This window comes from Xyrauchen texanus, chromosome 17, assembly GCF_025860055.1.
Source record: "Xyrauchen texanus isolate HMW12.3.18 chromosome 17, RBS_HiC_50CHRs, whole genome shotgun sequence".
Lineage (NCBI taxonomy): Eukaryota > Metazoa > Chordata > Actinopteri > Cypriniformes > Catostomidae > Xyrauchen > Xyrauchen texanus.
This window is the reverse complement of record NC_068292.1, coordinates 41,587,699-41,615,409: the sequence shown is the minus strand read 5'-3', so window position 1 is coordinate 41,615,409 and position 27,711 is coordinate 41,587,699. Positions and strand designations below refer to the sequence as shown.

Sequence of the window (27,711 nt, the reverse complement as noted above, 5' to 3'; positions counted from 1 at the left end):
TGAGAGAATTGTAATTTTTGGGTGAACTATCCCTTTAAATCTCATTTGTGTTTGTATGCAATTCAAAACATTCAAGTGCACTGGTTACAAGACATGAGAAGTAATGTTGTTTGACATTGTTGATGTCAAATCTTGTATGCCATGTCCTAAGGTGTCAAACTTGAATGTGCGAGTGAGATTTTTTTAACAAATAATTACTTAAATTTTGCTCCTTTCCTTATCAAAAGCTATCGTATTGCCTCAGAAGACTTTAACCTACAGCATGCAAGTTGAATAGACTTTATGATACTTTAAAATTGCTTTTTAGTCTGTTTGGAGCTTGACAGCGACTGGTCACCATCTTCTGTATGGAAAAGGGCAGCTAGGAAATCCTACAGATGATCACTTTTTGTTGTCCAGAGCAGAGAGGAAACCATTCAGGTATGGGACAACATGAGGGTTATTCATATTTACCTCTTTATCTTCACAGCCTCTATTTATAGCCGTAATGATTGCTCTTAGTAATACATTATCACTGAAGTTGGCCTCCTCCTAAAGTGTCTCCACCAGTCACTCACAATGTCTTCCTCAGGTGAGGGTCTTTGTTGTAACCAGGATGTCCAGGAAGGAAGGAGGAAGTCCAAACGGGTTCAGCCTCATTCCTACCCCAGGAGAGCATTTTCCCTGCTGAACGGACAAAAACACAAGGCAGGAAACGGCGCCTTGTGCCGCTTCACCTTATTTGCCACATAATAGAACAGGGCAGAAAGAGAGTTGTTCTTTTCAGTCACTCTTTTTAAGGGTCTTTGATGTGCCGCTCATCGGAATCTATCTGTAAACACGCTGAACTGAACACTTGTGTGCAGTTGCAACCATGACATTGAAGTTTTGTCCTTTCCACTTACAGTGTTACTGAATTAGCCCCTCTGTGCCGTGGCAAATGTTGAAATCTGCCTCTGTCATCAACCTGTAGTCTGTCGGCATCCCCACAATGGGTCGTTGCGGTGAAAATTGTGTCATCTTTACAAACATTTCCTTTGACACATGATATAAGAAGCTGGTAGACGGGCTTGCTTAGCACAAAGATGTAGTGGAACAAATAAATGCTCAACAGCGGGCTAGCCCAGAGCGTTTTGACTTTCTTCCGTAAAAGTCCCTCTGACACATCTCACGTTGATGAGTGTTTCCTCAACTTATAGGTACTGTTATATCCTAGGGGTTGATTTTTTAATTAAAACTAACTAAGCCTGATTCAAATTATTTGAACAACATTAACCGTGATTATTTGAGATAACTGTGATTATTGTGCACTTCAAATTCCAAGCATGTTTTACTATCAAAATAAGGGAATTTTTAGCAATTTTTGAAATCCCATTATAGACTAAAATTGACCGAAAAGACTCCCTCAGAAAAGACTCCCTTACTATTGCATAATATAATATAATATAATATAATATAATAATGATGCAATAATATAATGGTTGTCTGAGTTCCAAAATCAACAGTGTGTATGATGAACGAGACACATAATTTAAGTATTCAAACATTTTAATTATTATTTTTCATGTCATTGTTTTACTGTCCAATATTTTCTACATTTGCTGAGCTTTAATGCAAGTTAAGCTCAATCGACAGCATTTGTGGCGTAATATTGATTACCACAAAAATGATTTTGACTTACCCCTCCTATTCTTACTTACAACGGCCAATTTTGGAATGTTATTAAAATATAGCCACAAGACATAATGTGTGCGTTAACATGATTTTAGTGTGATCAAATTCCATAATAACTTTTACGTGTGAAGTTATAGCCAATTTGTCATCTTCGTTGCCATGACGATGTATTGTCAACAGCCCTAAAACGACTGTAAAAATGACAATGTAAACAACTTTACAGCTCAATTAATACATGTGTTGTAACAGAGGAGTTAATGCAAGTGCTTTGATAAAATTACAAACTTAAAATTTCTGCCTTTAAACCCTCCAAATATTGACCCCATTCACTTCCATTGTAAAGGCCTCATTGTGACCTCAATTAAAAAAAAAATGTTTTGGCAATCAACATTATGCCACAAATGCTGCTTATTGATCTTAACTTATATTAAACCCAGAATATTCCTTTAAATCCTAAATATCCTTATTTAATTATATGACTCCAAGTAAAATGTGAATAAATTACTTCTTGAGGTGTATTAAGCTTACACTGTAAGTGACAAGAGCAAAGCAGATATTTAAATGTAAATTATTTTTGCATTACCGGCAGCCATATCACCCTGCAGCTCTTGCCTTGTTGCCCACTAAAGCTAAGCAGGGTTGAGCCTGGCCAGTATCTGGATGGGAAACCTCCTGGGGAAAACCAAGGTTGCTGCTGGAAGTGGTATTAGGGTGGCCAGCAGGGGGTGCTCACCCTACGGTCTGTGTGGGTCCTAATTCCCCAGTATAGTGACGGGGACACTATACTGTAAAAAGGCACTGTCCTTTGGATAAGATGTTAAACCGAGGTCCTGACTCTCTGTGGTCATTAAAAATCCCAGGACACTTCTTGTAAAGAGTAGGGGTGTAACCCTGGCCAAATTGGCCCCTATCTATCATGGCCTTGTATTAATCTCCATCCCTGAATTGGCTACATAACTCTACTCTCTCCTCCCCACCAATAGATGGTGTGTTCTGGCGCACTATGGCTGCCGTTGCATCATCATCCCTATGCTATGTAAAGTGCTTTGATTGCCTAAAAAAGCGCTATATAAATGTAAGGAATTATTATTATTATGTCTGTTTTGTTCATGTCCCTGACAGTGTAATCTTAATAACAATAGTTTGTTTGACAATTAGGGAGTGTTCACACTTGGCAGGTTTGGTTCGATTAAAAGAACTCTGGTGCGATTGCTCTGTTAGTGCGGTTCAGTTGAACAAGTGTGGACGCTGCCACCCGAATGTTGGTGCGCACCAAACAAGCGGACCGAGACCACCTGAATAGTGGGTCTCGGTCCGCTTCCAAACGAACTCTGGTGCGATTCGATTGATATATGAACGCAACATGGACCAAAGACGTCTAAACAGACCAAAAACAGGAAGTAATTTGCCTGATACTGACCTCAAGCATACCTGGTTCTTCTCATCATAGGAGCAATGTTTCCCATTACAGCTCGGTACTGGCGTCGGAACCGCCCGTCAGCCGTCCTTGCAGAATATCTTCATTTGTGTGTACAACAGAGGAATTCCTGGCATCGTTTTGACGCCTTTACACATTTGATGTTAGCTCTTCGTTGGTTCTCAGCTGGTAGAAATACCACCATATATACATATATATATACATCCAACGAGAGCATTTCGCCAGCATTGTTTTGGATGATCGGCAAGTTCCGTCAAATAATATACGTCATAAAAGCTGTCCAATCAGGTCGTGACTTTTCCCTGATGCCTTTGGTTTTGTATCGTTAGGTTCAGTGTTAAAAAACGCCAGTGTGAACGCTTAACGGACCAGGACTAAATGTATTATTTTCATTTTTGATCTGGACCAAGAGAACCGAACTACAAGTGTGAACACACCCTTAATCATCAGACATATTTCATAATCATAACAGCCCTAAAAAAAATATATATATATATATATAAGTTTAAAATGTGAAATTACATTTGTTGGTTCAGACAAAAATGACTTGGTTGCATATTAACTAGGACATTGTTAATAGACAAATTAAAAAGCGTTTTAAGTGTGTGATTTTCTTCTAAAAGTCTCCAGATTTAAAAGTGCCCATAGTTGAAGAAACACTCAGATACCCCGCTTCTCCTGCCAAAAGGATTTTCTTTTGTTTTGCACTACTGAGTGTGCAAAACCATCTACAGGAAGTGAACTCTTGTCATTCTCCACAGTGCATGGGGAACTGTTGCCTGGTTGACTTGGGAGACAGTTGCTGCCAAAAGCTCGTAGCATGAAGCAGAACTACAGGGAGGGAGTAGTCGCCCTGAAATCATAAACATCTCCCACTTCCTCCTTTGGCTCTAAAAATACCTCATCGCTTCGTTTCATGGCCCCCCTCCACATCTCTATCAGCTATTGCTCACCCCCCCCCCCCTTTTTGGATTTGCTTAGTTTCTCACACAGACGGAGAACATGCTTCGCCTGTTGCCTCATGAGAGAGGGTGTCTGAGCTGAAAACATGAAGAGATTTCTCAGAAAGGCACTTTGTGCTACTTGTTATGTCAAAGAGGGCTATTTTAAGGGCAGTGTTTTGTTCTTTTGTCTGATGAATGAAAAATGTTGAAGGTTCTATCGGAAAGGCACGTTATTTTAAAGTGAACTGTCCTGCAGTTTAGGCAAGGACTTTCATTTTTAGTCTCTCTCAAAATCTCTTTTTGTAGCCAAAAAACCAAGAGGACATTTAGGGGACAATTCACTAATTGTGTCCGCTGATAACATTGTTTGTTTGCACATGCTGTCTGCGTTGTTTTAGAACCTGATTCACTAAAGGGATTAGCAAATCAGGGAACAACACAATTTGCACAGCACAATTCCCTGCATGTTGTTTTCTACATTATCTTGAAGATAATGTACACAAACGTCTCTAACCAAATTATCTGTACCTCCTGCTTTTCATTAAAACACTTTAAATGCACCAAGCAAATAGTGCTGATTTTTGTGAATAAGGAGCAGTATATAATAAGCCTAATTTACTTAGAAAAAAAGGGGTTTGCACTGAAAATAATGACCTCACAAACACAAACTGAACAATTTTTTTGCAGATCGTTCTTGTCGCCAAGTTTTTGTATTGTGTTACAATCAAAATTTTCATTTGAATTGAAGTAAAAGTAACATTAATAACATAAATAATTACAAAGCAGTGTTCATTTATTTATTTTTTAGTTTTAAACATTTGATTTTTTTTTAAATGCATTTTTTACACATAAATTCCTCCCAGTTTGAGTGATTCCAACACACTCTCATGGCGAAATCGTAAGGATTCATACAATTTGGCTAAACTGCATCGACTTGTCGTATGAATTCATATGGCTTTTACAACAGCCAATCACATCACTCGCAATCATTTCCTTCTAAAACGCATCAGTTACTTGCTACTGTCATGCACATCACATTGTCCTATCATGCTTACACAATGTACGGTATGGATAGGTTTAGATAAGGGGTTCCGGTTGGGGCAAAACATTAATAAGCATGTGCTCAAGGCCTCGCACCCTGAACTTTCGCTTACTTCCACATTACACATCTGGGCATTTGCACGTGATCCATTCGTACAAATTCAAACGCACAAAATCATACAACATCATACGATTTAGCCACCTCGTGAAATACGTACGACTTTTCATGAGAACGGGTTGGTGATTCTCACGAAACCTGTCAGGAAAATGTTCTGGTCATATCTTACTCAAGTCCAAAGAAACAAATAAGAAATTATATTCTGCATATATTAAATACGGCCTATTTTTATGGAAATTCTGACATTTTCATGACAGTTAGACCCCCCCACAACCTGATTCTCATTACCACAAAGCAGTGTCATAAATTAACTGCACAATTAAGGAACAATATTTGCCCTCTGAATTTGATTCTCAGGGGCATTTTCTACCTTAATGAATGCAATTGTTTTCTAACAGTAAAATATACTGTATAGTATCCTATTTGGTTAAATACCTCAATTTAACCAGTTCATTAACATTAACAAGAGATTAAATGCATTAATTGGCCTAGAATAGAATATTACAAATTTTTATAATTTTTATGAAAAAAGATTTTGCCCCAATATTTTTATAATTTTCTATTTATGGGGAAATGTTTTGACTTTAAGTGGCATTTTTGCACCGATCCACCCTTAATTTCTGACCCTGCAGCAATGCTAAAAAAATATGTTACATGTACCACGTGTACGATATTCTTATTAATGCAATGTGAAAAAATTATGAAAATGAACAGACAGAAATTTTACTATTTGTGAAGTATTTAGACATCATAGTCATTCTCCCTATATATATATATATATGTGTGTGTTTTTTTTTATTTTTTTTATTATTATTATTATTGATTTGGGATTGTCATGAGGACATTTTGTTGAGAGATTCCTTTGCTCATATACAGTACATCAAAAGTTTCATAATTGAAGCCAACGACTTAATTAAAATGATCATATCGCAGTGCTATCCCAAACTGGATTGCTATTGGTTAGTGAATAAGATGCATGTTTTTGAGCTGAAATACTGCACGGAAAAGTGCGGAAATGAACGCGCGTCTCGGTGTCAAGATAAATTATGGTCTCTGATTACATAAATAAAATCTGTACCTCCAAAGACATCTTTTGCGCAACATTGTGCATTTCATTCAATCGATCAAGTGGAACAAACCAATTCGTAAGACATGATTGTTGTAACTGAGATGCCATTTTCCCGATTGGATTGGATTGAATGCAGCCATGGATATCCAAACACATCCATTCATGTCCATGTCGAAAGACACAATGACTCTTATGACAGCGTTCATAAATATGCTTGGCCTCTCGTCCCGGCCCTAATTAAACTCCACAGCTCGAGTTGCTGGCACGCTGTGATTTATCCAGACTCCTAATGAACAATCTGCTCATTGATTTTCCGTGATTGATTCTCACCTTTTCATTCACGCAGCTCACCTCATTAACCACGTATTCTCTAGAACCCCCGTCCATCGCCGCCTCTCAGATTATTCAGCCACTGCATGCCCGGCCGCCGTAATTAGACAGGTACATAATAGAGAGTGTTCTTTATCAATGGCCCACCCCATGTTTAATCAGCTCGCCACAATGGGATATTACCTCCTGCCTTCTTATCGGCTCGTGACTGTCAAGGGCTGTCACTTTAGATTTGGAGAAGGGGGGCATTTTGATTTCCCTCCACAACTGGACGTGTTAATTCCCTGCCTGCCAGTGGATAGATTGGGTTCCCATGATGAGATGAAGCCCATTAATGCCTCTTAATTATTTATATATTTATTTCGTAGCACTAGTAATCTAGTGTGCCCTTAATTGGGTCTTTTTCTGTCTGAAAATCAGCATTTGCTGTTTCCAAAAGCAGTGTATGGTCTTTTGCTGTGGATGCAGTAGCAAATTAATATGATCACTTCACATTTGGAGACAAGCGGAATGAACAAAGAATTGTTAATTTTGACTTGTCCCTCTTTTTCTTTAAAAAAAGCAAAAACTTACACTATGATTACAATGAGGCACTTACAATGGAAGTGAATAAGGGCCAATTTTTGAAAGTTAAAATACTCACTGTTTCAAAAGTATAGCAACAAGGAGGGCCTAGGTAGCTCAGCAAGTATTGACATTGACTACCATCCCTGGACTCGTGAGTTTGAATCCAGGGCGTGCTGAGTGACTCCAGCCAGGTCTCCTAATCAGCCAAATTGGCCCGGTTGCTAGGAAGGGTAGAGTCACAGTCCTCGTGGTCGCTATAATGTATGGTTCTTGCTCTCGGTGGGGCACGTGGTGAGTTGTGCATGGATGCCGCCTAGAATAGCGTGGGCCTCCACATGTGCTATGTCTCCGTGGTAACACACCCAACAAGCCACGTGATAAGATGTGTGGATTGACGATCTCAGACGTGGAGGCAACTGAGATTCGTCCTCCGTCACCCAGATTGAGGCGAGTCACTTCGCCACCACTATGCCCAAATTGGGGAAAAAAATGGGAGAATTTTTTTTTATGTATAGCCACAATACATAAACAATACCTGTGTTAACATGATTTTAGTGTGATAAAATCACTTGCTTTCCTTTTCTGTGTAAACTTCCTTGCCATGACCATGTAATGTCGACAAACCCTAAAACGACTGTAAAAAATGACGATGTAAACAATGTTACAGCTCAAATAATACATGCGTTTTTTTACAGAAGAATTAATGTAAGTGCTTTTATAAAATTATAAGCTTCTAATTTCTGCCTTTTAAACCCCCCATTCACTTCCATTGTAAGTGACTCACTGGAACCTTGATTTCTGCTTTTTATTAAGAAAAGTAAGGATGAGTCTAAATAATTTTTTGGGTAATCAGCATTATGCCTCAATCGAGCTCAACTTGTATTGAACCCGGACTATTCCTTTAAGCTAACCTTTAGCAGATATACTGTACATATTTTACATTAACAGTTCTGATGACTAACTTTATTAAGCAGGGGTGTATACAGATTTCAGAAATGAGAATGCTCCTCCCCCTTAAACCACCTGTCACTGACGGCTACTTTTGAGTGGCTGTCAATGGAGAAAGATGCTTTTTGGCATCATAATAGTGCTGCATTCTTATACCTACTTATAGCATTTCCCTGATGCAATCAACTAGTCCAATAGGTTCCACCCCAAATCTGACCATGTTTCTCCCATCCTAGGTTTAAGTGTGCACTCGTTCGACAGAAATGGGCTGCGGGTTGAGGAAGTTCCGTCAGACGGAAGACAACAGTCCAGGAAAGATCTACTCCACCCTTAAGAGGCTTCAGGTGGAGACCAAGATTGGGGTCACCTACACATACCAGCACTTGGACTTCCTGGTGGGGAAAGACGGTAAGACATCTGTACTGTTGCTCCTCATCTGTGATGACACAGATACAGTTTAAAACCCTTTTAAAACCTTCTTTTCTAGAAATAAGCATGCAAAACATCAGCACTTCAATACACTATAGTATATTTTTTCTACAATTAATTGATTTTCAATTCTACAGATAATCTCAAAGTCTGGAGGTAAGGAAATTCAGAAATTTGTGAAATCTGTGAGGAACTTTTAAAAAAGGAAATTCAAAAACGCTCCAGAAATACAAAGTGATGAGTGATGACACTTGCAAACGACAAACCCAAATGCTCACAGAATTCTCTCAGAATCACAGCTGCCTGGTAATACTGTAGCCCACATTCTCAGACAGACTGTACTTGCGTTTCTGGCAGCCGTGTTCCTGTGAGGCTGTTCTCAGGTCCTCGCCAAGGTCTTTGCGATCTATGAAGTGGGTGGCAGCGAGGTACTGGGACCTGCAGGCTGTGAGGTGGCTAATGGGGGAAGCTCCAGAGGGCTTTTGCTAAATATAGCTGTCTGTGTTGTTATTTCTCACAAACTGAGCTGAGGTTGGGTGGACTTCCCGCGTGTTGTTATGGAGTGTGATCCAGAACTCTCGCTGACATCTCAATCCACAGGTCAGAATAATGCGGTAAAGGGGATTGAAATGAATGCTTGAGGTCTAGCTCTCTCTCTCTGCTTGTGTATAAACCCAAATCTCTATCTTCTCTATCTCTGCATGTCCTCTTATTGTTACGCTTACAGCACTGTACTTATATTCGCCAATCATTCTGATTAGTGTTTCTTCTGAAGGACTAACCCCAAGTAAAACAAACTTCTGCAATTACTGTAATTTAGTCTGAACTGACTCCACTTACCAGACACAGGGTTTAAAAAACGCTCCTGCAGGAGATGCTGAAAAAAACAGCTGGGAAATTGAATGGTGTCCAGAACTTTGAAGGTCCAAAAAGCACATAAAGGCAGCATAAAAGTAACCTATACAACTCCAGTGGTTAAATCCATGTCTTCAGAAGTGATATGATAGGTGTGCTTGAGAAACAGATCAATGTTTAAGCCCTTTATTACTATAAAATCTCTTCCCTGCCCAGTAGGTGCTGAAATACATGAAGAATACAAATCTTCAAAAACAAAAGAAGAAAGTGAAAGTAGAGATTTATAGTAAAAAGGACTAATGTAAATGTTGATCATTTTTGTTTTGCATCTGTTTAACCATATGTAGCCTCCATTACAAAGCAAAGACAGTGTCGTGTTGTATGTTAATTCTCACACAGCTGACAAAAAACATGGCATGTACTGCATACTGCAACCTGTGTGCTACTGTTCTACCCACTCCGTACGGTACTAGAACCGGCGTCTCTGGCATGGGAGGCAGGTGCTCTAACAAGGAGGCTACAGGCTACAGCCCCTAGTGTCAGTCGGTAGTGCACCTCTTGAGGGCAGGAGAGTGAGATCTACACACTGCACAGCTATCTACCAGCTGGCTCCCGTTACACTACATCACAAGTTTTCTGAAGCTTTACCATAACTCTCAGAACGGTACCTTTTAAGATCCATAACAAATCTGATTCCTAAATTCTTTTGATTATACAGTCTAAAGTCTTTCGCATACTTGTGGTTTGCGTTTAGTCATTTGACCACAGCTGCTTATTCAAAAAACAATAGGAAATCCTTTCTCAAACTGTTCCTTTAGCATTGTTCGGCAAACAGTTAATTTTTTTCAGCTCTATCAAGGTGTTATGACCGTAATACAACAGGTCTTATATGTCCGAGAATTCTACAAGAAGGTGTGTGGACCTCATATGTGCACTGAAGTGGGTACCACACATGAGAACTTTATGTGTTTAGCAGTATTGATTCATATCTCACAGTTCCTCCACTATGCCTCATTTCTCAGCAATGTCTCGGCTCTATTTTTGCAAATATATTGCTATTCATAAAGAAGCTGTTGTGAAGCACTTTAGAAGAGGGGGTGGAATGAACAGCAAATGTCTCATCTACATGGCGAAGACAATAAACTTCCTCAAGCAGGACTGCATCAGCTAGCTTAATGTTCCCTGACACCACTCGAGTGGAAATATTAGATTGCACATTTGTTAATCGCTTTAATCAAATGTATGCATCTATGGTAAAGAAAAAAAACAGTACCATTCATTTCTTTTGTTTTGAATGATAGATTGTAGCATTGAGTTTATGCACCGTTGCAAACCATGACTATAATTATTTTACTGAGACGTTGCTCTTTCATAGTTCTGTATCTGTCTGTCTTTCTGTCTGTCTGACTGTCTGTCTGTATGTCTGTCTGACTGTCTGTCTGTCTGAATGTCTGTCTGTCTGACTGGCTGTCTATCTGACTGTCTGTCTGTCTGATCTGACTGTCTGTCTGTCTATCTGACTGACTGTCTGTCTGTCTGTCTATCTGACTGTATGTCTGACTGTCTGTCTATCTGAATGTCTGTCTGTCTGACTGTCTGTCTGTCTGACAGTCTGTCTGAATGTCTATCTGTCTGACTGACTGACTGTCTATCTGTCTGACTGACTGTCTGTCTGAATGTCTATCTGTCTGACTGGCTGACTGTCTATCTGTCTGTCTGTCTGAATGTCTGTCAGAATGTCTATCTGTCTGTATATCTGACTGTCTGTCTGACTGACTGTCTAACTGTCTGTCTATCTGAATGACTGACTGACTGACTGACTGACTGTCTGTCTGACTGTCTGTCTGTCTGACAGTCTGTCTGAATGTCTATCTGTCTGACTGACTGACTGTCTATCTGTCTGTCTGAATGTCTGTCAGAATGTCTGTCTGTCTGTATATCTGACTGTCTGTCTGTCTGACTGTCTATCTGACTGTCTGTCTGTTTTACTGTCTGACTGTCTGTCTGGCTGTCTGACTGACTGTCTGTCTGTCTACTGTATCTGTCACACACTTCAATGAAACATCACTGAGGACTCCATTATGTCTGAAAAAGCAACATCTCATCAATATTTTTTCCCCCTTGGATGCGACACCAAGTTTTAGCTGAATTATATCTAATTAATCCTCTACGACACTTGTGATATTAGATCCATCAAAGTTTTATTTTTCCAATGCCAGTTTGCAAAGAAAACCTCCACCCTGGGAGGCAAGCAAATGGGTCTCATAATACATTGTGTGGCGAAAAACCCATCATCAGAAACACGCTAGTCTGAAGCTTAAGATGCCCGGCACGTTCTCTATTTCCATCAAATGTGATTTCAAATGTTTAAAATGTCAAGAGCAAGAGAAATAGAAAACACACTTAAGGCTGGATTCTTGGCCGCACACCGTCCTTGGAATGCAAACCATACATGGATACACGCGCACACCCCTGATATAATCAGTGAGCGGGGTAGAATATTAAAATGCAACGACAACTATTACCTTTATTCAACCTGTCAGTCAATAATACAAGAGGTTTGTGTACGGAGCCGGCGAGCGGCACGTTAAACTGCTCAAGGGAGAGGCGAGCACAGTTTGTATGCATTGTTAGCCTTCACAATGTACTTTATTTGAGTCTTTTAATGAAAACATCCCGTACATTTAGTCGTGTCATATTTATTCATTTTAATATATTTAGTATAATAAAAAGATTAAATGAAAGTGAATGGTGATTAAGTCTGGTTATTCTCCTTTTGTATTCAACTGAAGAAAGTCACACGGGCTTGGAAGAAAATAAGAGTGTTTAAATGATGACAAAGATTTCATTTTGGGTGAACTATTCCCTTAAGTGCAATAAACAAAGCTTTTTTAAAGAATGGATGGCACTTACCTGGAAAACTGGCAAATCCAGTGATGAGTTCTTCAAAAATGCTCAATGTATCAACCCGACACCCTGTAAATGCAGCTTTGTTTCCTGGCGGTCTTAAAAAACCTGTGTGTCCTTACTATTAGAAGTTACACAAATCTAGCCAATCAGAAAAGTAAGCGATGTCATTCTGAAACTTGCTGGATTTTATTCTCATCACTGGTAACACTTTACAATAAGGTTGTATTTGTTAACAATAGTTAATGGATTAGGTAAAATGAAGTAACAATAAACTGTTTTTTTTTTAAAGCATGAATCAATCTTCGTTAATGTTGATTTATAAAAACACAAATATCATTGTTAGTAAACGTTAGATCGTAATACATTAACTAATGCTAACGAATACATCTTTTAATTAGAAATTATCTTAGAAATGTTGAAATGAACATTAACCAAGATTAATAAGTGCTAATAAAGTATTGTTCATTGCTTGATCCTGTTAAAGCTGAAGTGTGTAATTTCGACGTCAACAATAAAAATTGACGACAAAAATGTTCGTTGTCGAATAGTCGTTTGAGCTCATTTAATGTAACATGAGATCATATGTGTCATGTGTGTATCTTATTGTGAAGTAAATCAGCGATATGCAGCTCTATTAAGAAGATCGAATAATCGATTAAGAGCTAATGATTAATCATTGAAATAATCACCCGAATAGTCGAATAATCGTTCTAATAATCGTTAGATTATCAAAATAATCATTAATTGCAGCCCTAGTTCTCAGTCAGCTTTCCCAAAAACGTCCCTGTCTGCTATTAGTCAAACAAACAGATAGTCTCGCATCCAACTCGCGCCATTGGTCGAGTCGATTTTGTTGTGTATGGCTGGATGGACCGCTCAAACAGGAATGTTTATAGCGCCACAGAGACACAGTTTTTAATGGTTTCGAGAAAATTAACTAACGTATGGATTACGTATTGTTGTCTCTGCATATTGAGCTGGGATAAGAGAGAGTATTTTAACACCGAAAAAGTTACACTCTTCAGCTTTAACTAATGTTAATGAATACAAACTTATTGTAAAGTGTTACCGCATCATCTTCATCAACAATATGTTTTAATAAAAATGGTTAAATTATCGTCATGATGCTTTTTTTCCCGTCTTGTATTCATCTGTGAAATATTTGACAGTAATTTGATTTATGAGATTAGCACAGTTTCGGATGGGGTTAAAGGATACGGAACATGTTCACAGAGCTGTATTTGTGTCGGGGATTAGAGCAGGTGGATGCAGGAATGGGTGCTTTTATCCTTCAGCCAAGCGGCATGAAAATTGAGTCGGAGGGGTGCCGCGGGAGGTCACATTCAGGGGAGAATTCACAGACATTTGCTTCCCCACATTACCTTTCTTCATTTCATCCTCGCCGTGTGGACGACTGCCATGGTGTTGATTAGTTTGGTCCCCGGTCCCCGGTCCCCTGCTCCCTGCCAAAGAGCCACATTTCAAAGCTCAGCCTGTGAAATGAGGCTTTCTGCTGTTGTTAGGTTAAGGGTTTCAGCACAAAGGCAGGTGAACCTCTATTACATTCTGTCTGATTGTGGACGCATCGACTCCTTTAGCTTTTCAGTGAGATGGCCCTGCAATAAAGATCAAATGGGCCATTTTCTTGAAGTCGAAAGAGATAGACAATGCACCTTTTACTGGCATAGCATTTTTTTTTACTGTTAAACACATAGTCAGACACAGTATTACATTTATGTTTTGATATACATTATTATGTTCTTACATAAAAGATAATGTGTGTGTATATATATATATATACATACATAAATCAAACATAACATAAGTGCTTTGCAGCAAACAAACAAAGATGCACACACACAACACGTGCGTCTCTCTCTCTCTTTCTCTCTCTTGAACTGGTGTCCCGGCCCCTCCTTATCTTTCTTCCACTGATTAGACAACTCAGTGCCAGGCGTGCGTCATCACGGCCCAGCCATGCCCTCCTCCTCGTCACACTCCTCCACCTCCAGATTCAGGCCAGGGATACCTCCGGCCTGACCAACTCCCCCCTCCCTTCTTGGAGGGGAGGTGTTGCCCTTTCGGCCGTCCTTCCTCCGGCCGGCCTTCCACACCTCCTTGGAAACAAAGAGAGAGACAAGGAGAGGGGAGAGACAAAGAGCATGCGGGAGAGACAGAATAAGAGAGAGAGAGGAGAGAGAAAAAGTTGCTTGCCGGTCCCCGGGCACACTGTCGCCTGGTCCTCGGCCAGCTGGGCAGCGGTGCACCGAGAGGATGGCAGTGGCTTCTCCGTTTCCTGGCAAACCGCTCCAATACCACCGTATCATACCTCCTCGGCATCTCTCTCTCTCTCTCTCTCTCTCTCTCTCTCTCTCTCTCTCTCTCAAACTGGCATCCCGTCCCCTCCTTATCTCTCTCCCACTGATTAGAAAACTGCGTCATCACGGCCCGGCCACACCCTCCTCCTCGTCACAAAAGATTTAAGATTATGTCTCCTTTAGTCTGTCTAACGTATATTTTTCTGTATATTCCTTTGATAAATCTAAAGCAAAGCTTTAGTGCACTGAATGTGCATTAAACATTTACAGTTCTAAAATGCCACATTATTGAACTCAGATTGCAAAGCACACTTCAAATCTTTGATGGCTTTCAGATTTTGGCTATGAGGCCAGTTTTGCCATTTAAAGCGACACATTTGCACCTTTATGCTATTGCAATAAAGCTGAATTGCAGTTCATGTATTATATCAGCCTGTTCTTCATATGCTTGTCAACAGGAAGTGCAGATCTCTGTAAAGTTCCTTCCTCTCTGTCGACAGAGTCAGTGTGAAAGCTCTGCTCGCTGCAAAGTCTTTCAGATTTGTAGGTTGCTGTTAAGGGAAGGACTTTATCTTACTCTGCTCAATGTCTTTTCTGTGTCAGGGTGCTGTCATGTAAATTACAATTGATCAAGTATAATCTCAAAGTAAAGCACATTTAACAGTGTTAGGGAGTGACTAATTAAAAGTAGCTGTGCTGTTTACTTAACTACAATCATTTGCAGTAACATGACAAATGTTAAGCTGTTTTTTATAGCAGTTTACAAAAGTTTCCAGCGATTAGCAGTATAGCGTGACAAACGCAACATGGCTATTTTTTATACTGTATTGCACACACAGCTTTTAAGGATTCAGCATAAATGTCTTTTAAATCATAAATGACACAAGAGTGTCTGACATTGGAAACAAAAAGAAGAGCTCTTTAATAAAGTGTTTCAACTTCCTTGGTATGGGAAGGAGGATGCAGGAGTTGGCTTCAATGAACCACGTGAGTTTATTTACACACTCTGGATGTAACTAAAAAAAAATAACTCTTTTCAGCAGCCAATGTAAAACTGCCTCTTTTCAGCCAAACAGTGAAGCTTCCACAGAACACATGCTGCATTTAGGTTCAGCTCTCCTCTCTGGGCTTCCCGTCTTCCTTTATATCTCCCCAATGCTGCTCACTGAAACACAGAACAGCTGTTATGGAAATTACACACAGGTGCGAGTCCTTCCCATTCATTCCTCCTGGCCTCGCCCCCATTCACAAACCAGCGCTCGGTCACGCCTCCATTACCACTGAAAGTAACTTAAACAGCACTATATTTATTTTGCTTGATTGTAATGAGAAAAACTCACAATTTTCATGTTTTTCTTGAGAAAAAATAAGTTTGTCAACGCATTTATATTTGTATAGCACTTTTCACAATACACTGTTTCAAAGCAGCTTTATAGAAAATCATGCCTTCATTTCTGAAAGCCCCCAGAGAGCAAGCTATTGACTGTAGCATGGAAAAACTTCTTTCAATGTTATTTAGTGGTGAAAAAAAAAACCCTGACCTTTGGTTTTAAGATATATGTACATAATCCAATATTATTTAGTGGCTTGAGCAAAAACCACATGTAATTTATTTTACCCTCTTCCCCCGGTTTCATGCATGTCAACTTTACCGCCATTATAAGCAATTATACCAGCTTATAACATGTGTACAATGTTGAACTTGTACAGACAGACAGACAGACAGACAGACAGACAGACAGACAGACAGACAGACAGATAGATAGATAGATAGATAGATAGATAGATAGATAGATAGATAGATAGATAGATAGATGGACAGACACAGATAGATAGATAGATAGATAGATAGTTAGATAGATAGATAGATAGATAGATAGATAGATAGATAGATAGATAGATAGATAGATAGATAGATAGATGGATGGATGGATGGATGGATGGATGGATGGATGGATGGATGGATGGATGGATGGATGATAGATAGATAGATAGATAGATAGATAGATAGATAGATAGATAGATAGATAGATAGATAGATGGACAGACACAGATAGATAGACAGACAGACCGGACGGATCGGACGGATCTGGACGGATCGGACCGGACTGGATCGGACTGGATGGAAGATAGATAGATAGATAGATAGATAGATAGATAGATAGATAGATAGATAGATAGATAGATAGATAGATGGACAGACACAGATAGATAGACAGACAGACCGGACTGGACGGATCGGATCGGACGGATCGGATCGGACGGATGATAGATAGATAGATAGATAGATAGATAGATAGATAGATAGATAGATAGATAGATAGATAGATGGATGGATGGATGGATGGATGGATGGATGGATGATAGATAGATAGATAGATAGATAGATAGATAGATAGATAGATAGATAGATAGATAGATAGATAGATAGATGGACAGACACAGATAGATAGACAGACAGACAGACGGATGGATGGATGGATGGATGATAGATAGATAGATAGATAGATAGATAGATAGATAGATAGATAGATAGATAGATAGATAGATAGATAGATAGATAGATAGATAGATGGATAGACACAGAGAGATAGATAGATAGATAGATAGACAGATAGATAGACAGATAGACGGACAGACGGACGGACGGACGGACAGATAGACAGACATAGATGAACAGACAGACAGACAGATAGACAGACAGATGGATAGATGGACAGACAGACAGACAGAGAGACAGATAGACAGATAGATAGAGACGAATGGACAGACAGACAGACAGTCGGATGGACGGACTGATGTCTGATGGTGTCTTGATATAGCTGGTTAAATTTATGGTGATAGCGTGGAGATGTTTGCCCTCAGCCCTGCCTGTCATTATTAGCCTCTGCTTTACATCACAGCATCTGTTCTTGCCTGTGTGATAAAGAAGCACATTGAACTTTCACAGACCAGTTGTCTCGCATCAGCATCACTGTTGTCTTGAACCTGTCTGCATTGATTTTGCTGATGCTATCAGCACGTTTGCAACGGCAGGGTAAACAACACAGATTTCAAAAAGGATCTTTCTTTCTCTGATCTTGATTTCAAAGAGTGCAAAAAAAGAGGTGAATGTAAAATATTACTCACCCTCATGTTGTTCCAAACACATATTGAGCACAAAAGGAGATGTTAGGCAGAATGTTCAGGACTTATGGCCTCAGTGAACATGAATGGTGACTGAGCCTGAACATGTAAGTGATGGCAGAATTTTCATTTTTGGGTGAACTATCTCTTTAAATGCTTTTTATTCTTTCAAAGCCTCCTATACAAGTGTCACTTCTGAGTTTCTTCCTCTCGCTTTTACTAGTAATGTATACCAGCATGGTTTGAAATACATTTGAAAGCAAGGTGCTGATACCAGCTAAAAGTGAAGATATGATTCTTGTGAAAGGTTTATTTTCAGAGTAACTTCACAGAAACAATGCAAATGAAAATAGAAATAACATTGCAAACATCAGCTGGTTCTTGGAACGGATGATTTCAGTGTTTGAACGGTAATGCCGGTTCATTGTGTTTTCAGTACTCATAAGACACCATTCACTTGCCTGATTGGACTCTAATTGGACATTTGATGTGCTAGTGTGGACAAGTGAATATTTTTGGCACTGAATTCAGCCAATTCAACCATTCGCCAATTTTCTCCTGCACCTGTGAGAGCTTGATGAAAATCTTTGTCAGGTATTTCATCATGTTGCTATTTGATTACATTTGTAGTCAAGGATTTTTCCCAGACTGACTTTTCATGGCATTTCTCAAAGCCAAATATAGAAATTTCTCATTTTTCCACACTTAACTTGGGTTAGTTTTTGGTCTTTTAAGTGTTTCCATGGAATCAGCCTCCATGCTGGAATCATGGAGCTGTTTCCATGACGATCTGCCACCTGTTGTTCCATTCCTTTCACACGTCTGTCATGATGTGATTGGCAATTGGGAATAATATGTTATACCGGTTAATTTCTTTGTGATGAGGTGTTGGGTCCATTAAGTCTCAATTTCAAGTCTATATTGTAGCTACACCAAAAATACACTTAGTGTTTAAGGGACAATTCATGCAAAAAAATTTATTCTGTCACCAGTTGCTCACCCTCATGTTGTTCCAAACCCGTAAGACTTTCATTCTTCTCTGGAGAACCGCTGGTTTAAAACATTTTGTACTTTTTCCTTAGTCCTTATAACAGTAAAGACGATATAGATTCACCATAAATATTTCAAAAACGTCTTTGTGCTTGTTATCAGGAGGACTTTAGGGAAATGTTGGCTCAATAGTGGGTCAATACTGACCTATCCAGTCTCATTGATGAGAAGAAAGCGCTAAAAAGATTTCTCAAATGCATTCACAGATGTTTTAAACATCTTTACCTATTCGTACAGGCATCATTATATGAGAGAAAGGCCAGTTTCGTCATTTTCTTTACAGAATTGTAAAGCATTAGAAGCTATGGAAGAAAAACGAGGGCCTGTAAGTTGTCGGCTATTTCTAGGATGCACTCTCTTTACAGGAGCCTTGACATGTAGCCATGTGGGGAGGACATGCAGATGTGTAATTGCATTTTAAGTGCCCTGCGTGTTGTTGTATTGGGCTGTATTACGTTCTGGTTGTAATTACAGACGGTATGTATGCATGCTCATTTTGTAATGTTTAAAGTACAGATTCCAGAGGAAAGTTGAAGGTCCTGAGGCTGATTATTAGACATCACGATCAAGGGGGTCTCCAGAAAACTCCACAAAAACAGAAAATCATACAGCACCATTTGTGGGAAAGGTTTCCTTGTGTTTCATAAAGCAATGGCTGGTAATGAGAGTCAGGCATTCACACAAGTATTGAAGAAATGGAAACATATAGATTTTGCGAGATATCTAAGACTACTTTTGTAATGGTTTGATCTGGATATGTTGCGTTCATCTTTTTGTTTTCAAAACTGAAAACCAAAATACAGATTATACTGTTTCATTTAAAAAAATCAAGAAAACAACCTTTTTTTTTTTCAAGTACTGGCTGTACTTGAAAGTGTTGTATCGGGTGAAATGTCCACAGAGTGGCGCTGAAAGTGAGTTAATATTTAGTTTTAAATTATGTAATACAGCCAACAGAAATGCATATTTTATTAACCCTACACCCAAACCCTAAACCTAACCATCACGCGAACACAATTACTTCCTGGTTTCTGTGGGTGGTCATGCAACAGGCTATCAGCTATGCAACACGAAAAGGTAGACTGGCTGCCGATGTTCAGTAACTCAGCAGAATGGGTTGGTTAACGCTTGCAATTTGAGCTGTTTTGCAGTGTTGGACTTGATGTAAACAGGTCTTATGTCACTTTGTATTTGTCAGATAAATTGCATTTACTATACCGTGTTGCACAGAAGAGAAGCATCAGTAACATCTCATCAATCCATCACAATCCACTGCGAGGGGGATTCGAACAGGCACCTCCGGCGTGGAAGGCGGGCACGCTAAAGACTACAGCCTCTAGCATCAGTCGCTAGTGCACCTCTTGAGGCCAGGGTAGTGAGGATTAACCCCCTAAACCTCATTCTCATCCGGGTCACTGCACCATTGTAACCAGACCTGCTCGACCCTCTCCGAGCGGGATTCGAACCGGCGTCTCCAGCATGGGAGGGAGGCATGCTAACAAGGAGGCTAAATGCTACAGCTCCTAGTTTCAGTTGCTAGTGTGCCTCTTGAGGCCAGGGGAGTGAGGTTTACATACTGCACTGCTACCTACCAGCTGGCTACCGTTACATTCGCACACCAGCTTCGCATGCTAACGCCTTCACAAACTGCCATTTGTTCACTGCATAAATAATCCAGGATTAGTGACAGCATCATAAAACAGTGGCATAAAACAGCCATGCTGAATCATGAATTAACAGGCCAGCAGCCCCTATATCATGTCAAAAGAGACACAATCACAAATTGATTTCTTCTCTTGAGTTGCGATGACTGTAGCATGGGCTGAATAGCACTTGATTGTTCGATTGACTGCGGCTGCTGCACTGGGCCCATTAAAGCTTTCTGACAATGGTGAAGTAATATTCATAGCTTTTCCAGACGCTCATCAATGGATTCAGAAATGATGTTGATGAACAAGCCTCCTCTGAAGGAGCTTGTTTCCCTAGAGCTGTCACTTAGCAACAGGGCAGTGCGTGGACTCCTGGGCAAAAACCAGCATCTGAGATGTCCTGTCAAACAGCCTGAATTCCACTAAAAGGCTATTAATAACACGGCTTCACCTTTAATGCATCCCATCAGGCTTCTGCTGTAGCATCTGATTATACCTTTTGGAAAATTCAGTTACAAGAAAAATACAGTGCTCTTCGGCTTTCAAAAATGAAAATTACATAATTATTTACTTACCCTCGTGTTGTTCTGAACACATAAGTGGCCACTGAACTTAAAATACATTTTAAAGTACTTTCACGCAGCTCTTATAAAAATGTATTGTAGTGAGTATGTTTGTCAAGCTCAAAAATGACAACAAAAAAAAACACTATAAAGTAGTCCATATGACTCGTGCATTATATTCCAAGTCTTTACAATAGCTTAAGGTGAGGAAACAAAATGCAAGTCGTTATTCTTTGAGCCTTCTGCTGAAGATCTAATTTATGAAAAGGTTCTTCTGTATGTTCCATGGACAAAAGCGTGCACGTTTAGAAAAGCATGAGGTTGAGTAAATCGTGACAGAATGTAGATATTTGTGTGAATTATTCCTTTAATTGTTTCATTTTTTTTGGGTTGCAAGCTGAGTCTGAAATGATTTTTCATTTGCAATGTGTCATGTCTACTTAATGTAATTCTTTTGCCCCTTTGTATTGGTTTTACATCAAGAGATGCGATTTAAACAACCAATAACAGCAGATATATGGGTCTATAATCTCTTAATATGATTTTCATGATCAGTAAATTTATTTATGCTTTGATTACAGATGGAATACATCATATCAACATTCTCCTTTACATTCTCCTGCCCCGTTACATTTGAAGAGTTTCACAGTTCAGTTAATAGACTTGTAAACAGACCCTACGGGGGTATTTTCAAAGAATATGTATGTTTTGCTCATACAGAGAGAAAATATGTCTGTCTATCAATCGATTTGTCTTTCAGGGAATAGCTAGTTGTTCCCACTAGAGTTGCAAAGTGTGCATAAAGATGTGAATGTGGTTAAACGAGGCATTAACACTCAATCTGGCCTAAGACTGATTGCGTCTCTGGGGAGCTGTAACTGCCACCTTCTGTTTGTGTTGTAGTTCTTCAGAACTAATAGTCCTTAGAAAATGATTCAGTCTGCTTGTGGGCTACAAAAGAGTAGCCGTATTTGCAAGAAGAGGTGAGGAATGGAGGAGAAGAGAATTGTAAAACAGTATGTTGTGAAGTAGTGTTTGTAGTTTCAACTTCTGGGCTATGGCAGTAATATAGCAGAAGAGACTATCAAAAGGAAATGGATTCTGGAGTGTACTGTTGATAGGAAGCACAAAGCCAACAAAAAGAATTTGTGTTTGACTGCATTGAATCTTTGAGGTGAAATTAGATTAATTTAGTTGATTTGGTGTGCTAGGAGGTAAAGGAAAGATCCAAAGGAAAGATTAGATTTGGGAAGTCTGATTCATTTTAACAGTTCGGATGGACAATCCGAATGCAATTGCAATGATCCAATGAATCGTTTTAGGCATCACTCAAAAGTGTTTCAAGAAGTCTCCAAGTGGCAATTTAGCTCTTTTTTTTCATAATTATATAAAATAATTTTTCATCTCACCATCAAATTTTAACTATTAGTGATTAAAAATTGTGATTTTGTTGCAGTAATTCATGTAAATGTATGTGTTCCAGTATGATGCTATTTACCTCATTTAAATCTTGATTTTGTTTGTTCCAGTTAAAAGTATTTTTAAGAAAATACTGTCAAAATATTTTCCATCACATCAGTTGTATTCCCATACAAACTTCTCTCATAAATTCCAGCATTTAACAAATGCTTTGTGAACTGGTAACCAGAATGATTTGTTTGTAAATCGTTCATCATTAGATCTGATTAATGAAGAGGGAAGAAAAGGAAAGGGAAGAAAAAAGAGAAAGCATACAGGATAGGACAGAAAGAATTGAACAGAAAGGGAAAAGAGAGAAGGAATGGAAAGGAGCAGTTGAACAGAAAAAATGGAATGGAAAAAGAAAATAGAGAAGGACAAGGAAAAGTACAAGAAAGGAAATTGGGGACAAGTAAGAAAGGGAAAAGGAAAAGACAAAAGGAAACCAAATGAGAAAAGGGAAGAAAAAAATTAAAGAGAGAACGAAAAGAAAGGAAAATGAGAGATGGAAAGGAAAAAGAAGGGGAAATGAATAGACAAATTAATAGAGAGAAAGAAAGTAAAAGGAAATGAGAGAAGGTAGCTACTGAGCAATTGAAAAGGAAAAAGATAAACAGAGAAGAATAGGTAAGGGAAAAGGAAATGAGAGAAGTAAAGGGAAAAAATGAATGGTAGAAGGAAAGGAAATAGAGAAGGAAAGGAAAGGAAATAGAAGGAAAGGGAAAAGGGAAAGATAGAATGAAAAGGAAAGAGACAAAGGAAAGGAAAGGAAAAGGGAAAGGGAAATGGGAGAAGGAAAGGAAAAGGGGTAAGAGAAAGGACAGGGAAAGGAAAAGACAGAATGAAAAGGAAAGAGACAAGGAAAGGAAAGGAAAAGGGGTAAGAGAAAAGGAAGGAAAAGGGAAAGATACAATGAAAAGAAAGGAAAAGGGAAGGAGAAAAGGGAAATGGTAGAAGGAAATAAAAAGGGAAAGAGAATAGGAAAGGGGAAAGAGAGAATGAAAGAAAGGAAAAGAGAAAAGTAAAGGAGAAGGAAATGAAAAGGGGAATTAGAGAAGGAAAGGGGAAAGAAAGAAGGAAAGGTAAGGGAAAAAGGAAATGGAGAAAGAAAAGAAAGGAAAAAGAAAGGAAAAAAGAGAAGGAAAGGAAATGTGAATATAAAGAGGAAAGGAAAGGAAAAGTAGGAAGGAAAAGGGAAATGAGAGAAGGAAAGGGAAAGGAAAAGAGAGGATAGGGAAAAGGGAAAAGAGAAGAAAAGGAAAGAGACTAGAAAAGCTAAGGAAAAAGGAAATGAGAGAAGGAAAGGGAAAAGGGAAAGAGAGAAGAAAAGGAAAGAGACAAAAAAAAAAAGGAAACGAGAGAAGGAAAAGAAAAAGAGAGAAAAAGGAAGGGGGAAGGGATAAGGAAATGAGAAAAGGAATGGGATGGAGTGGAGAGGAGAAGATGGGAGAGGCAGTGGGAGAGGGGAGGAGAGAGATTTGGGAACAGCTCCACATCCACAGCTTGATTCTTTCACAAAGGATCATTAGTGAAGTAATTAACGCATGCCGATGTGCCCTTGGGCTCATGTGCCGACTGTGAGCAATGACTACTAATGACAGAAAGCAGTCTTCCACATGGTCTAGCCTGAAGAGATACTTCCACACACTCTTTCCAAATAATCCCCCTTCATTAGGGACACAGACAAACATATATCACAGTTACATCACTTTAAAGAGCCGGCATTGGCATTAAAGCGAATATATGTGCTGTTTATCGTAGCAAGCACCCAATATTTCATTTTCATTGGCGTCTTAGCGGCTCCAGATGCAAAAATGTTACGTTAATTAAAATTGAGTTATTAACATAGTTTGATCACATGCGTGTCTTTAATCATTGAGATAAAATGTCACATCACAACCCAACGCCCTGTACGACATCAGCTCTCTTTCCAGTCACAAGACAAATTCATAATGAAAATCTCTCATGCCATCCCAGATGTGTATGACTTTCTTTATTCTTCTGAACATGAATAAAGTATTTTAGAAGAATATCTCGGCTCTGTAGGTTCATGAGCAAGTGAATGGTGATCAAGTTAAGTCAATTTTATTTGTATAGCGCCTTTCACAACACATCGTTTCAAAGCAGCTTTACAGAAGATCAGGCATTAACAGACGATAAAACTGTAATGTCTATAATGTCGATGAATCATCATTGTGTAATTAGATAAAATACGATTGCAATCGTGTTAAAAATAAGTAATTAAATAATAATTGTATTCATCACCCCAGCAAGCAAGATGATGGCGACTGTGGCAAGGAACACAAAACTCCATAAGATGTTGATTAATGGAGAAAAATAACCTTGGGAGAAACCAGACTCACTGTGGGGGCCCGTTCCTCTGGCTAACATCATGAATATAATGTAAATATTACTTATGTATAGTTAAAGTCATGGTTTAAAATGAGTAAACTAAGTAAGTGTTAAGGGTCAGTGTTTAAACAACGATTTTTATTGAACTGTAAGATTAATGACCAATGTCTTTGAAGTCCATCCTGGATTAACTGCAGAAGTTCCCATAGATTCAATTGTCCTTGTTAATTGGCTGAAGAAGGCTTTTGTTGGCAATTGTTAGTCTATGCATTTCATTTCAAGATCATAGTCCATCAATAGACCGAGGATCAGGGATGTGAAACGCAGTTCAACCAGGCCGGTAATTTCGGTGAGGTTCGATGTTGTCCATCCTAAATCCAAGGTTCAGACAATGGCATATGAAGTATCCCATCTTTTATGGTTGGAGTTGGCATCGGTTCATCATAATAGACTGAAGTGATGTTTGGCTGGCACCAGCTGCATTTAGTCATCATCATTCAGTGACACGTAGCAGTGGAGTCCAACACGAAGCAGGAATGGTGCTTGATCCAGCCGTATCTGGTGACCTCAGGATAGGAGTCCTGAGGTTGAGACAGGGAAACAAATAAAATAATATAAGCATAGATGCCATTCAATTTATTGCAGAGATATAAATCATGATCAATTTTTCTGGTTTCTGGTTCCGGCAGACCCAACTAAAGCAGCCTAATTGTGGGTTGGAGGATAAATTAGGTGTATGCCTGGCTAAATAGATGAGTCTTTAGTCTAGACTTAAACTGAGAGACTATTCCATAGTTTAGGCGCCAAATATGAAAAGGATCTACCTCCTTTAGTGGATTTTGATATTCTAGGAACTATTAACAGGCCAGAATTTTGCGATTGTAATGAACGTGATGGACTATAGCGTGGTAGAAGGTCACTTAAGTACTGTGGAGCTAGACCATTCAAAGCTTTGTACATAGTTAACAGAATTTTAAAATGAATATGGAATTTAACAGGTAGCCAATGTAACGATGATAAAATGGGGCTAATATGATCATATTTCTTGGTTCTCATTAGCACTCTGGCTGCTGCATTTTGAACCAATTGAAGTTTATTTATTGAAATGCATAACAATAATCTAGTCTTGAGGTCATGAACGCATGAATTAGTTTTTCGGCATCAGCAACAGAGAGCATGTGCCTTAATTTAGCAATATTTCTTAGGTGGAAGGATGCTGTTCTACAAACATTGGTAATTTGATTGATTTCATTGGTAAAAAGGACAGATTGGTATCAAATATAACACCTAAGTTCTTCGCTGTTGAAGATGATGTAACAGTACATCCATGGAGAGTCAAATTATATTGTAGTGGCTTATTTTTTAGAGGTTTTTGGTCCAATAATTAGTACCTCTGTTTTGTCACAATTGAGTAGAATGAAATGTCTGGCCATCCAATCTTTTATTTCATTGATACACTCTGCTAATTTTGAGAATTATGAAATCTCCTCAGGTTTTGAAGAAATATAAAGTTGTGTATCGTCGGCATAGCAGTGGAAACTTATTTCACAATTCCTGATAATATCTCCCAGGGGAAGCATATACAAAGAGAAAAGCAGGGGCCCTAAATCTGATCCCTGTGGCACTCCATATTTTACTTTTGTTTGGTTTGACAATTCCTCATTTACATAGACAAAGTGTAGCGGTCTGCTAAATATGACCTAAACCATGCTAATGCAACTCCACAAATGCCAACATAATTCTCTAGCCTATTCAAGAGAATGTCGTGATCTATCGTGTCGAATGCAGCACTAAGATCTGAAAGCACTAGAAGACAAATACAGCTGCGATCAGATGATAAGAGCAAGTAATTTGTAACTCTGATAAGTGTAGTCTCTGTACTGTGATGAGGCCTAAATCCTGATTGAATTTCTTCGTATATACTATTTCTCTGTAGAAATGAACATATTTGGGAGGACACTATATTTTCTAGTATTTTTTATATGAATGGGAGATTTGAAATCGGTCTATAATTAGCCAGTTCTCCAGGATCAAGATGTGGCTTCTTAATAAACGGTTTGATAACTGCCATTTTAAAGTTTCTTGGGACATGTCCTAAGCATAGCGAGGAGTTAATAATATTAAGATGAGGTTCTGAAATTACAGGAGATGCCTCTTGTAAGAGCTTAGTTGGTATTGGATCTAATAAACATGTTGTGGCTTTTGATGTTTTGATACGTTTTGTTAGCTCTTCATGACCTATGACAGAGAAGGATGGAAGTTGCATGTGAGGAAAATTATTAGACACTGTTTTCTGAGGTGCTATGACAGATGATTGCATAATTCCAATTTTATTTCTGATTATTTAAATTTTATCTGTAAAGAAATTCATGAAGTCAATACTATTGTGCTGCGACGTAATATCTGGTTCTGTTGAGGCTTTATTCCTAACCAATTTAGCCACAGTACTGAATCAACACCTAGGATTGTTGTGGTTATTTTCTATGAGTTTACTAAAATATCCTGACCTGGCAGCTTTTAGTGCCTGTCTGTAGCTACAGACACTGTGCTTCCATGCACCACGAAATACACAGGTGCTCCATTTACCGAGCTGCTCTTTTGAGAGCATGAGTGTGATCATTGTACCATGGTGCAGGGCAAATTTCTTTAATTTTCTTTAATTGAAGTGGGGCAACAATATCAAGAGTGCTAGAGAAGACTGTATTTATATTTTTTGTTATTTCATCAAGTTCTTCTGGGCTTTGGGGTTTACTAAGTGTATGAGATAGATCTGGAAGTATATTAGTGAAGCTATCTTTAGTGGTCAAAAGAATAGTTCAACCTGAACGATAGCGTGGTGTAGATTGAGGAACATTAGCTGATTGCAGCATAAAAGAGATGAGGTAATGATCCG

The 27,711-nt window shown here is 38.9% G+C and overlaps 1 protein-coding gene across 1 annotated transcript in view; it reads left to right on the top strand.

Annotated features, from left to right (window-relative positions):
- The window catches only part of LOC127657846 (raftlin-like), a 112,246-nt gene that overhangs the window by 12,488 nt on the left and 72,047 nt on the right, over positions 1 to 27,711 (top strand). The window contains exon 2 of the mRNA XM_052146788.1: positions 8,345 to 8,516. Coding sequence (XP_052002748.1) covers positions 8,372 to 8,516 — 145 coding nt within the window. The 5' untranslated portion in view covers positions 8,345 to 8,371. The remainder of the gene's footprint in view (positions 1 to 8,344; positions 8,517 to 27,711) is intronic.